A 13,073-nucleotide genomic window follows, 5' to 3' on the forward strand; every position below is an offset into this window, starting at 1 on the left:
ATATAAAACCAAGTGTGTCCATGGGCTTCCCCCCAATGCTATTGTAATTATTTGAATATTTTACTTTAAAACCATCATCATCAAGATATAAACTTCGAAAGATAAACATACAATTCTCTGCTCGGTTATTTGGTCAGTTGAGCTGCAGCTGCCTGCCTCATCTGCCTCTGTTGAGGGAACATTGGAGCAGAGATTATAATCGGAGGATTACGCGCTACCGTGAAACAGTTATCCTGCAGGCACAGGTAATCCAATCACTGTAACCTTCCAGCACAGCTCCGACAACCCATTTCCTCTCGAATCGCCGCGGAGTGAGGGAAGAAAACGGCGCTATGAGGCCCCATAGAAGAGCCAGGTGACAGAATGCCGTTTATTATAAGGGGAAGACCCCTGAGGGGTAAGTCCAAGGACCTGGAAGAAACTCTGTAGGGCTTAAAGGATAGGATGAGGACATGGTGTTTATCGGGCTAACCAGAAATTACCCTGACAGGGTATAAATCAGAGTAACATAGCCTACAGAGCCTACTGTGTAACTACTTTTTTTTTGCATCATAATGAGACTGTGATATGGCTGCATGTAAAGCATTGAACGAAAACAGAAATATGGATTAGGCAGATTCAATAGGCCTAAGCGGCTACATGTTGTTAAATGCTGTTTTTACTCGTTGAGCCCTATAGTCTACATAAAAAAAAAAAGACATAAGCTTCATTTTCAGAGACCAAACTTGGCGTGGCCTTAATTTGTGAGTGTCTTTCTGTGTCTGGCACGGTGTCACATGCTTAATGTAGCCTATACACATTGTTAATATAATGTATGCAACTGGATCTAATTATTTACTGGTTTGTTGTCATCTCCCCAGTTTTTATAAAGATGGATTTCTTGTCTCCATTTACATCATCCAATTTATTCGTGACTATTTTGTTTTTAAACATTTGGCAATCCTGCCAGACTCCATTACTGAGTTGAGATGTTTAATTAAATACGCGCTTTTGACGTATAGGCTAGTGGGCAGCAACAGGTGCATAGCCTATCCAGTTTGGATGGGATTCCAGTAGCTACTGTCTGTGATTGCTCTAACTTGTTTCTGTCCATCTCCAGACTGCGAGAATAATTGACAGCAGTAGATTGACTGCTGCTGTCAGCGCGTCCCCACGGATCTGCCGTGAATCTGCAGGCGGGCACCCGGATGTGGCGAAAATGTTTGGCGCTCCTCTCTCCGGGTTTGCGCTGAAAACATTTTATAATTCAGGTTAACGGATTGGTTCAGGCTCGCGCGTCGACACCTTTGGATGTTTTTCTTCCAACGATGAGTTGGATTTAAAACGAACATTTTCAATGTGGATTCGAGGATGCAAGAAGCAGATGAACAGTCTGAAGGTAAAAACCGTGCGTGGAGCGCAGGAGGAGAGTTGGACCGCTGCGAGAGAGGAGAGTGGGCGAGAGCGCTCGTTTGGTTTATTCTATTCATATCTGTTAATTCTGTGTAATTATATGATCGGAGTTGTGTCTGCGTCCAGGATTTCCCCCCAACTTATTGTAGTCAACAGATTGAGAATTTACATTATAAGCGCTTGTTCTAGCTGCGTGATTGTAATGACAGCAGGCGTTAAATCCACTGGGAAACGAGTTGCTGCTATAGTTCTCCGAAAAATGGTTGACTATGTTTGGTCTAATATTTGTCAAGTGGTCGTTTTTGAACCATGTAACTTGGGGACGATGCTTTAGATTGCTGCGTCCTAGACGTGGTGCAAACAAACACATATTGTCATAGGTCAAAGTAAAGTCGAGCACAACAGCAGAGAGTCAACAGTTGTTGTCCAGCACCATGGCAGATGTGCGACGTCCAGAAGAACTGCTGAGATTATTCCTGTTACATCCCAGAAATGTCAGAGAAGCTGAAAGATTTCCCTTGCTATTTTACACCTGTTATGTCGTGGAATGAGTAATGTCCTGCATAGAATTCTCCTAATTCAATTTGTGTTGAAATATGTTATAATAATGTTTTCAGTAAAACAGTCAGAAATAGATAAATCACTTGAATTCAGGCAACAGATTAACATTATTTTTTAAATCTCTGCTTTGGTGGCCATTTGTTCACCCTTCATTCAACTTTCTCTGTGTCTTTCTCTGACTTTAAGAGTTATAGTGCTTTTAAGATACATTTCTGAATGATCAGTGTTTTTTTATTTTTTTTATTGGATCAGCTCAGTTTGAGAGCTGTTTCAGTCAGGTGACACAAAACGTTGGTTAGCTGTGATAGTAGTCTGATGATTCTGCTGTAGAGCTGCAGTGAACCAAAGTGACTGTGTCAAGGGCACTGTCTTTTTCACTCGTGGTTTGCATTGATTGTAATGACTCTGTCTGTCATTAATGTAGGCTGTCCTGCTCTCTCTCTCTTCCACACTCTTTCAAACCATTCTTCTTCTTCTTCTTCTTCTCACTTTTTTGTCCATCTTATTTCTACATATTTTCCTTCAAATTCAAATTCAGCTTTCATCTTCTGTTTACTTAGTAGACAGTAACATACATTTTCAGCACATATTAAAGTTGTACAATGCAGTATTTTAATGGGAAATTACACTGCTCCTATGAATGAATGGAGTTCTTTCACTCTCACAAACGTGGAAAACTTGTCATTTTTAAAAATTGAAATACAGTATTCATCATTCCTTAACTCACAGCAAGTTACTTATTATTACATCCCTATAGGCCTATTCTAAAACAATTTCAGCAGTATATGACATTAATTATTTTCATTGTCGATTCATCTGTTGATTATTTCTCGATTAATCGATTAGTTGTTTGGTCAATTAAATGTCCGAAAATGGTAGAAAATTGTGACATTTTTTTCCAAAGCCCAGGATGACGTCCTCAAATGTCTTGTTTTGGCCACAACTCAAAGATATTCAGTTTACTGCCATAGAGGAGTAAAGAAACTAGAAAATATTCACATTGAAGAAGCTGGAATCAGAGAATTTCTACCTTTTCCCATAAAAAATGACTCAGAATCGATCATCAAAATAGTTGCCGATTAATTTAATATTTGACAAATAATCTGATAAATTGTTGCAGCTCCAGTTAAATGACACCTATAATTTTGAGTTGTTAATGCTGCTATGTGTAGAATTTGGGGCCTCCTAGTGGTGGCATTAAAACGACACAGTGGCAGACAGCAATGTACATAGCAATGACTAGGGAGGAATGGACTGAGAGCAATATATAGACTGCATTTTCAGTAGGGTTGTTTAATTCTACAAATAAAAATGTAGGTAATCATTAACAGCTGGTTTCCTGAAATGCAGACACAACATCAGCAGTTGCCAGGGGGACATAATGTTGGCACATGTTTTTGTTTAAAGTCACACATTTACAGTCTCAAAATGTTATTACCATTTTGTCTGTTTCCCACCCTCTCCCTCCAGGGGCACAGCATGCCAGCAAAAGGACCACTCACTCCACTGACGCCTCGGCTCTCTGGTCAGAAAGCCACACCCATCTGCACCAGCTCCATCCACCTGAGCCCCTGCAGGCCCCGCCCAGCACTGGCAAGCCCGTCGGCTCCTCTTGCGGCCTCCTCGGATCCAACAGTGGCATTCAGGACCCCGATGGCACTGGTTCCGGTGTTAGCCCTGTCCTCGCTTGGCATGCCGCCATTAGCGCTGCTCGCCAGGCGCAGGGCGATGTTGCAAAGCCCGAGATAAGTTCACGGCCCTCAGTGTGCACCACTGGACCAGCTCCTGTGGGCTCACTGGCACAGAGGAAGAGGCAGCAGTACGCCAAAAGCAAAAAGCAGGGAGGATCTACCAACAGCAGGCCACCCAGAGCTCTGTTCTGCCTCACCCTAAACAACCCAATCCGCAGAGCCTGCATCAGCCTGGTGGAGTGGAAGTATCCTTTAGCCCTGAGACAGAGGCTCTGGTTAAATGGATGGATGGCAGATGCTTGGGTGTCTGCATGGATTATGTTTGTTTGGATAGATTGCTTCATAGCTTAGTGAATGGATGGTTGGGAGGTTAATGAATGAATGTATCCTTAAATGAACTTAATCTGCCGGGGTACCTTGGACAATAACTAATATTGTTACAATGAAAATGGCCTGTAGGCTACAAGTGCTGAACTTTAAATACATAAAAGATAGCTTTGTGCGAAAGATCAGTTGGGTTAATCGATGAATTATTTAATGAGATAGGCATACTGGTTAATGAATGAATGAGTGAATTAGTAAATTAATAAATAATGGAACAAAGATGCTTTATTTGTTAGCTTTTGATATTTTCTTAATATCTCCCTTATAGACTTTACACCTTATTCAATTGTTATCAGGTGTATTTAATTGCATTGTTATATTACTTTGGCGTGTTAGTTTATTTATTAAAGGTCCTATGACATGCTGCTTTTTGGATGCTTTTATATAGGCCTTATTGGTCCCCTAATACTGTATCTGAAGTCTCTTTCCCGAAATTCAGCCTTGGTGCAGAATTGCAGCCACTAGAGCCAGTCCCACGATGAGCTTTACTTATGATGCCATTTCTGTGTCTGTAGCTTTAAATGCTATTGAGGAGGAGAGAGGGGGGGCAAGGTGGAGGATGGGGGTGTTGGCTTGACCAACTGCCACTTTGCTTGTTTGCAAACCATGATGTCTCTCTCTTTCTCATGGGTGGGACAAATTCTCTGGGCGGGCAAAGCAGAGAAAGGTGAGGTAACCTTGCTCCTTACGACCTCATAAGGAGGAGATTCCAGATCGGCCCACCTGAGCTTTTATTTTCTCAAAGGCAGAGCAGGATACCCAGGGCTCGGTTTACACCTATCGCCATTTCTAGCCACTGGGGGACCATAGGCAGGATGGGGGAACTCATATTAATGTTGAAAAAAAACTCATAAAGTCATGCCATGGGACCTTTAACACAGTAGTTTTTTCTCTACCACTGTGAGAAAGACAAGGAAAACAAGAAGACTTTCAGAAAAAATGCAAGGATTCACCAAAAAACACACAAAATATTCAATATTAATAAGCACATATGTTATTAACTTAATCACCTTAAATGTACGATGCCCTGCTAGGTTCAAGGATTTACTAACTTTCAAAACTATATATATTTTTGAATGTCTTTGTTTGAGATAACTATGTTCCTTAACAGTTTTTTTTTCCAGACCATTTGATATCTTTATACTGCTGTCTATTTTTGCCAACTGTGTGGCCTTAGCCATTTACATCCCCTTCCCCGGAGACGACTCCAACTCTACCAACCAAGAACTGGTGAGTGGCACTTGAAAATACAGAACCTCTAAAAATACAGAAGGCTTGGTGATATAATGGATGAACTGGGGTTTGCTGAAGTAAATTGTACATCCCTTATTACACACTACTGCCATGTTTATATCCCTGTTGTTGTAAAATGCAAATTTTTTCACATCTGTAAGAATAAAATGCATACACGTAAAAAGAACAGTGGAAATAGGGAGATCAGCAAAAATGTAATTAAAAAAGTGCCTTTTTAGTTTACTTTAGAAGCAGTGAGAACACTCAGAACAAGCTTGGTGTTGCCCGTCATTGATGCCACAGCACTTGAATTTGTTTGAATACAAGTGATACATTTTTCTTACTTAACCCTAGTGGTATCAAGCCATACAGATAGTTTAGTTTTTTCACACATGCACTGTGCTGCTAGCTGCTCGTGCCTCTATTTGTCATCAGCCAATGACACACAAAGGCTATAGACACAACACCTTTGAATGAGTGTGACTGGCTTGACGTGTCCGTTGCGTCAGAGGGCTTTCCCAGCAATATTTGGATAGATGTGTCGTTTCACTGTTTTGTTGACACACACAATTAATGGTGCACACACACACACACACACGCACAGCGGGTCATCCCTCTGTGTTTCACAGCAGCTCCCCATGGTGCGAGAGCAGCACTGAGGTGAAAAGACAGAGAGGCAGTGAGAGTAGAAAGGCAGTTTGTTTTGGTGCCTCCATAATTACGGTGTATTCTTACAGCATTAAACCATTAACAAAATAATAGTAATAATTACCAGTGAATACAATATGAATATATACATATATTTTAAATATATATATATGAATCAAACATAGATTTGATTACGTGTTACACCCAAATTATATTCTTTTTTAAATCTACAGCAAAGCAAGCAGTTTAATATTTCTTTACTAAGACTATTGCTATTGAAATACAAGAGTACGAAATCGTGTTCTAAGTATGTATTTGTACTACTGTGCCCTGACAGCAATTGGTAGATTAACCTTGTATGTCCAACACATGAAATTCACATTTTACTCAGAGGCTTTTTTCACAGCGGACATTTTGACTTGTCATAGTAGAAAAAGCACAGCTGTTAGTAATGCCATTAAAGTGATGGTTCGGAGTAATTTCACCCTAGGGTCCTTTGCACAATGACCTCAAGCCAAACACCCCCCCAGAAGCTTTTTTCACCTAGGTCGAACATTGGGAGAGTTAGCTAGAGTAGCGTTATCAGCTGAATAGCTTAGCGCAGGGGCTAACGGACCCACGTTTGTATCTCGTAAATGACCCTACTAATAATGCCTGAAATGATACCAAACGTCTACACTAGTACATATAGGTTATGCACTCATAAAACGATGGATTGGAAAGTTTGTAAGTACCCGTTATCCTTTTCCTTAACCCAGCGGCGGAGTCAAAACATCAAATTTCATAGACCACCGGCCGGCAGGTAGCGTCCGTCCACTGGCAGGCAGCGTCCGTTCACGGGCAGCGAAGCGTCCGTCCGCGGGCAGGCAGCCGGCAGCCAGCATCCGTCCGTGGGCAGGCAGCCGGCAGCCAGCGTCCGTCTGTGGGCAGCGAAGCATCCATCCACGGGCAGCGAAGCATCCATCCGCGGGCAGCCAGCGTCCGTTGACGGACGCTGCCTGCCCGTGGATGGACGCTGCCTGCCCACGGACGGACGCTAACTGCCGGCTGGTGGTCAGCGTCCGTCCGCGGGCAGGCAGCCGGCAGGTTAGTCCGTCCAGACTTTCCCGATTGCCACTCCGCCTCTGCCTTAACAACCGTCAGTTGTTGTCTGGCGTTCCCCAGAGACCAGGGCTCATTTCCCGCGAGTCATGTTTGCTTTCCCCGTTCTTCTTTTCCTAAACCCAACCCCGTTCTTTTTTCCTTTTTACAATTCAAATATCATTATTTATTATAATCTATATATCTATATATATTATATATTAGCTATATTATAAAGGTGTTGCATTGACCTTTGAGAATGTGCTGCCTGATGTCCGCCACCAGATGGCGCGCCCACGGAGTCAAACGTTTAGCTCCGCCCACATTTGGCCCAACCCCGATCTGCTTTACTGCAGTCAGGTGCAATTGAAAATGAACGCCGACAGCCCCTCAGACAGACAACGGCACGGGACACACCGAACAGATTTGAGTCACTGACCTCGCCAGACTGTCCCACGGCCGATAATCGGCTACGTGTGTCAGCGCCCTTAAACTAACTAAGTGTAGTGCCTTTTGGTTTGCACTAAAGAAAAGAACCCCAATACTTTAAGCTTTTTCTTTGTTAAAGTCAACTAGTTGAACTACTTGAATTTTATTTATCTGCAACATTATGTTGTATAATTACAGTTAATACAATAAATGTTCTCAAAACTACATACTACGTTTCTTTCTTTTAAAAAATACATTTAGAAGTTTGGCTTTCCTTAGGGTCTGTGTAACCTGTTCTGAAATGGTCCTATTATAATTTATATATCGTGATATATACTGTTATCGCAAAAGGCTGCAATGTATATCGCAATATGGATTTTAGGCCATATCGCCCATCCCTAATTTCAACTGGAGCAGAGGTCTAACCAGCCAGAATAACGGAACACCTGTGAGGATGTCTTCAAAATCAGGAACATTTTGCTCATGACTAACTACCCGTCTTATGCTGCATCATACAATATTGGCAGAACGGGAAAACCTCCCATTGTTTATTATTATTCCAAGATGGTTTAGCCTTAAAGTCACACTGTATAAACACAATAAATTCCCTATTTTGTTATTGTGTTACAAATTTGTAGAGCTTCAGTGAAACCAGATATAAACAAATGTTGTTTAGCTTCTTTCTAAATTTGCTGTGGATACTAAATTAGAGTTGCAGTTGGATTTTACTTCAATGTAATTGCAGTGATGGTGACTTTTCAGCTTTTTGCCAGTAGTTTGTTTACACTTATGTAGTTCTTTTCATCAAGAGGATCAGAAATATCAAGATATTTGTAACAAGAGCTTTTCTTCCAAATATAATATGCTCATGAATATTTAGATGAGCTGCGCGCTGATTGGTTGAGCGAATCCGCATAAACACACATTAGAGACGCGCGCTGATTGGTTGAGCGAATCCCCATACACACACATTAGAGAAGCGACAGAATGTCATATTCCAGACACTGCAATGTTTCATTACCAAATTCACTTCTGAGACTTTTTTGTGCGAGAAATCAACTATATAAAGCTCAAATATGGACCGTTTTACGAAAATGTATGGCTAATTGCAAATTTGGTAAGACGTGTCGGACTTTAGGAGCTCCACACAGTCTGAAGAGAAAGTGGCAGCCTGCTGGGCTCCATACCCAGGGCAAAGTCACACTTTGTGGATTACGGCACTACGGGCTTTGTGGCCGGCTGCAGGCATAACTATAATATATTTACAGTTTGAATTTCGTCACGACACTTATATCACAGCTACCCCAAGGTCTTACAAAGCTAACAAAAGCTAACAGTCCGATTTGAATTTAAGGCATTTTTATGAACGTGAGGGGTCTTGTTAGGAGGAGCAGCTAGCTAGCTATGTGTCCCATTCAATACAATGGGAAATGATTGCGGCTAGCTAGCTACACTTTCGGCATAACTATAGTATATATAACATCTACCCCAAGGTCTTATAAAGCTAACAATGGTGTCCGATTTCAATTTTATAAATGTTTGTGAATTTCAGAGGAATTCTAAGAGGAGGCTAGCTAGCTCTCATTGATAGAGCTCCATCCAGCCGCAGGCTCTATCAATGAGACTCGCGGACAAGAGGCGTTTATTTCACAGATCGTTTGTTTAAATAACTCAACACATTATAATTACACACATTATAAGATTAACTGGAACCTGTGGTAAGAGATTGCTGGCGTAACAAGCTCGCTGACCGCGCTCTCACTCACACACACCGGCCATTTAGCAGGAAGAGGGGAGCTGCAGGCCCTGGAGCTCTGTCCAGGCAGCGGCATTTAGTAGTCCATTAACCCAAATAACGGTGACTTTGTGCGGGTATGGAGTGCCGTGGGCTGCCAGCCGTGACGGAGCTCAATCTACCTCACAGCAGGCTGGGGTCTGTGAAGGAAGGCAGGCCAGGTGGCGAGGCAGCCACACAGGCAGCACCGGCTGCTGAACTCCGACACACTTGCAATTAGTTTGCAATACATTTTCGTAAAACGGCCCATATTTAACCTCTACATAGTTGATTTCTCGCATAAAAAAGTCTCAGAAGTAAATTTAATGGTAAAATAGCAGGGGAACAATGTATACAATTTCTGAGATCTGCACGACCTAGATTCAGAAGACTACCTGATCTCCGGTCAGTTGTGTAGCCTATGTAAATGTTGGGGCGTGACAAAGATAGAGACTAGAGCCAAATGAGGAGGAGCCGCCGAGTTGATGTCAACTGGGCGGCTTGTTGAGATTTGCCCGTTTTCAGAGGCAGTTTGTGAGATTTGCAGAGGAAAGAGGTGTCAATGGGATTTTGAGGTTCCATGTATGTCCTAGTTACCCACTAAACTGTCATTATTCAGCTATGACAAGGTAAAATCGGTTTTGCATTCTATCACCTCTTTACCCATAACCACCATTTTTCCAATTGTAAAAAAAGTAATACCTTTAACCCCAAAATTGGGCTTTAATGTCCTTATGTTGTGTGATGTTTCTATTTGTAATCAAAGCAAAAGTAGACCGAACAAATAAAGTCTAAAAAAAAAAAAGACAGACAAATATTTAAATTGGAACCTGCATGTGCTTGTGGTTTAGAAAATGTGTGGGTATATTCACTTCACTTCAACAAAAATCTTTTCACTGCAGATGTTTTGTCAAAAGAGCAGTTTCATTTCTTTGGTAGTAGTTTAATCCAGTAAGAGTAGCAATGTCCTCAAAACTTGTCATGCAGTGCAAACATTTTCATTTTTCTTTGAGGCTGCAAGTGACCGTTTTAGCTTCATAGGGGATTGTGTGTGTGTGTGTGTGTGTGTGTGTGTCTGTGTGTGAATGTGCAGCTTTGTTTGGTCACCGTGAATATTTTATCAGTGGTGTAACTTATGTATTGTTTTACTAACTATGGTAATAATTATATATACTTTGGATAGAGACTGACCTTGTTTCATTGTGGTCGTTGTTGATATACTGTGGTTTTACATATAATTGGTTATTTACAGGGTAGGTGCTTGTAGGAAATATTTCATTTGATTTTATGCATATCAGAATTTGATTGATTGTGTCCATTCAATAAATGCAATATTTGGCATTTGCAATGGCAGCCACTGTGCGAAATAGTTAATCCCAGGCATGAGACTTTAGGTGGAAATAAATCTTGCTTTTTAACTTACTTCTGCAAAATGCTTTGAAAATGCTGTGCAACATTGTGCTCAAATTCTGCTCAAATTTGTAAAGCTTATGAAGTGGTCCTTTGGTCCAATAGCAATTAATTGAAAAATGTAAAGTAAATGCTCCACTCAAACCAGTATTTCAAAAGTATTAAAGTGTCCCTAGCAACTTCTCAAACCACTCCTGCAGCATAATTCATTTCTCCTCTGCCCACCCGCATCATGTTCCAAATATAGCTAAATGCACCACTTCAATTGGTTGCTATGTAAGCAAACATATTTTAACAATATACACTTACAGACCATTAACAACATATTCTATAGAGGCCAAACGTGTGTTTCCTTTTAATTCATTCAAGTTCTGGGGAACATGGGTTGTCTCTCTCACCCAAGTAGTATTTCCACAACTACAGCTTCATCCTTTTTTAGAGAGCATGTAGGAGTTTGATCAGCTCCTTCATAGCAAAGGATGGGAAAGAGGAAGAGAAATAGACAGCTCAGGGACAGCTACAGCAGCTAGAATAGGTCATCACATGAACTTGCTATGAAAATGAGTAGAAAGGGGTTTTATTATTTGTTTTCTGGCATCAACTCGTATGGCATTATATCCATATGCACTTTAATAATTCTGGTGGTAGCTGCTTAGCTAATTCAGTTTTATGCTACAGCTTTCAAAATGCCATACAATGGTGCTTTTGTATGTTTTAGCCATATTAAACACGAACAACACGAAAACACAACTGGAACAATGGCATATAAATAACAAAATGTTCACTGTGTTTGATGACCTTAATGTGTTTATGCTTGATTTTCAAGCTGAACTTGGTGACTGTATGAATAGTACCAAAATAATCAAAAAATGTGTGGGATGGAAAAAGGTCTGCAGTAATCTAAAGTGTATTTTTACATTACATGTCATTTAGTTGACGCTTTAATCCAAAGCGACTTACAATTGCTATATATGTCAGAGGTCACACGCCTCTGGAGCAACTAGGGGTTAAGTGTCTTGCTCAGGGATTGGTTGATCTATCGCAGTGGGAATCAAACCCGGATCTCCCGCACCAAAGGCATGTGTTATATCCACTGCGCCATCACCACCCCATTTGACCTCTAGTTGGTCAAACTAAAAGTGCCATTTCTGTTCCTTTGTTTTAAATAAGATTTTGTATCTCATTCATACAAGTGGAACATATAATTTACGGCTGTTGGTAAACTCGTGTTTTCAGTGAAGAAATGTCACTGCTCGTTGTGAGTTTGTGGGTCTGTGCTACCGTTTATTTGAATGTTTTATTTTATATAAGAGATTATGTGCGAGTGTGGGGACTGAGTGTGCAGGAGGAGAGAGAAAGTGTGTGTGTGTGTGTACGAGTTGTGTTTGTGAGTGTCGAGGTTGAGGGATTAAGCTGGGCAGTGGATTAGTCGTCAGTAAATGAGTGGAGGTTGCAGAGAGAGACGGGCGAAAGAGAGAGATGGATGGATGGGAGGATTGGTGGATGGGTAGAGAGATGTAGAGCGGGAGCTTATAAGTGGGAGGGTCCATCCATCCATCCATCCATCCATCCATCCATCCATCCACCCATCTCCCAATTTTATGTTTTTATATGTTTATTTAATTACATTTATTTGTCAGGGACCATGTTTAAAAACATTACTCTGAGATGCTCTGTATCAGAGTAAGCTATGAGTTACTTTTCATCAGGTGTAAAACTAAACTCCTTCAAGTTGCACAATATTTGTATTTGAATGCCCAAATCTGAATTTGTCAACATGATAAAAACATGATAATGCTTGCAAAAGGAGTAACATTTTTTTTCTTCAGATTTTCACAAAAATAATGAGTATAACAGATTTCCACAACAGAGCCTCTCATTATGCTACAAAAATAATTAGATAAATAAAAAAATAAAAAAAAAACAGCCAAAAAACAGTGAAACAAAATATTTGTGCAAATGGCATTGATGGAATCCGACCAGTTTAACCTGGAGTTATGCAAGAGGACATAAACAAAAGAAAGAAATATGTGTAGAACTCGATTAGCTTTTTTTGTTGAGACTCCTCACTCAGTTTAGACTCTCAAGCACCGATCGTAACTGAAATGTGTTCAAACAAACAGGAGAAGTGCAAGTTCATCAAAATATTGTGATATGTTTTGTTATTCTGCATGTGTTTCTGACATAGCCGTCAGCTCACGTTGATGTTGCTCATGAATTACATGCTAGGATAGATATCGGAAGCCAGTCAAAATGTAACCTGCAAGAAGTGATTTGAAATTGATCATGAAGGCCTCGGTTTTCTTACATGTGACCTTTTGTTTTGTGTGTTGCTCCCACTCTCGTATCATGCTCTCTCTTCATCTTTTCATTACTCTCAGATTACTAATCTGTCTTTCTCTCTACTTAACTGGCTCAGTCTCGTCCTACGCTTTCCATTCTTGTTTTCCTCTCTGTCTTCTCTCCTCTAT

General features: G+C 40.9%; 1 protein-coding gene across 14 annotated transcripts in view; it reads left to right on the plus strand.

The window, feature by feature from the left end:
- Positions 1-250: 250 nt before the first annotated feature.
- The window catches only part of cacna1db (calcium channel, voltage-dependent, L type, alpha 1D subunit, b), a 96,121-nt gene continuing 83,298 nt past the window's right edge, over positions 251-13,073 (plus strand). For 13 of the 14 annotated variants that reach the window (XM_039799756.1, XM_039799761.1, XM_039799753.1 and 10 more), the window contains exons 1-3: positions 251-397; positions 3,424-3,889; positions 5,153-5,258. In XM_039799756.1, the coding sequence (XP_039655690.1) occupies positions 364-397; positions 3,424-3,889; positions 5,153-5,258 (606 nt within the window). In that variant the 5' untranslated portion in view covers positions 251-363. Of the gene's footprint in view, positions 398-1,083; positions 1,379-3,423; positions 3,890-5,152; positions 5,259-13,073 lie in introns of those variants that run through there. The other variant, XM_039799755.1, reaches the window with a different exon arrangement.

This window comes from Perca fluviatilis, chromosome 5 (genome assembly GCF_010015445.1).
Source record: "Perca fluviatilis chromosome 5, GENO_Pfluv_1.0, whole genome shotgun sequence".
Classification (NCBI taxonomy): domain Eukaryota; kingdom Metazoa; phylum Chordata; class Actinopteri; order Perciformes; family Percidae; genus Perca; species Perca fluviatilis.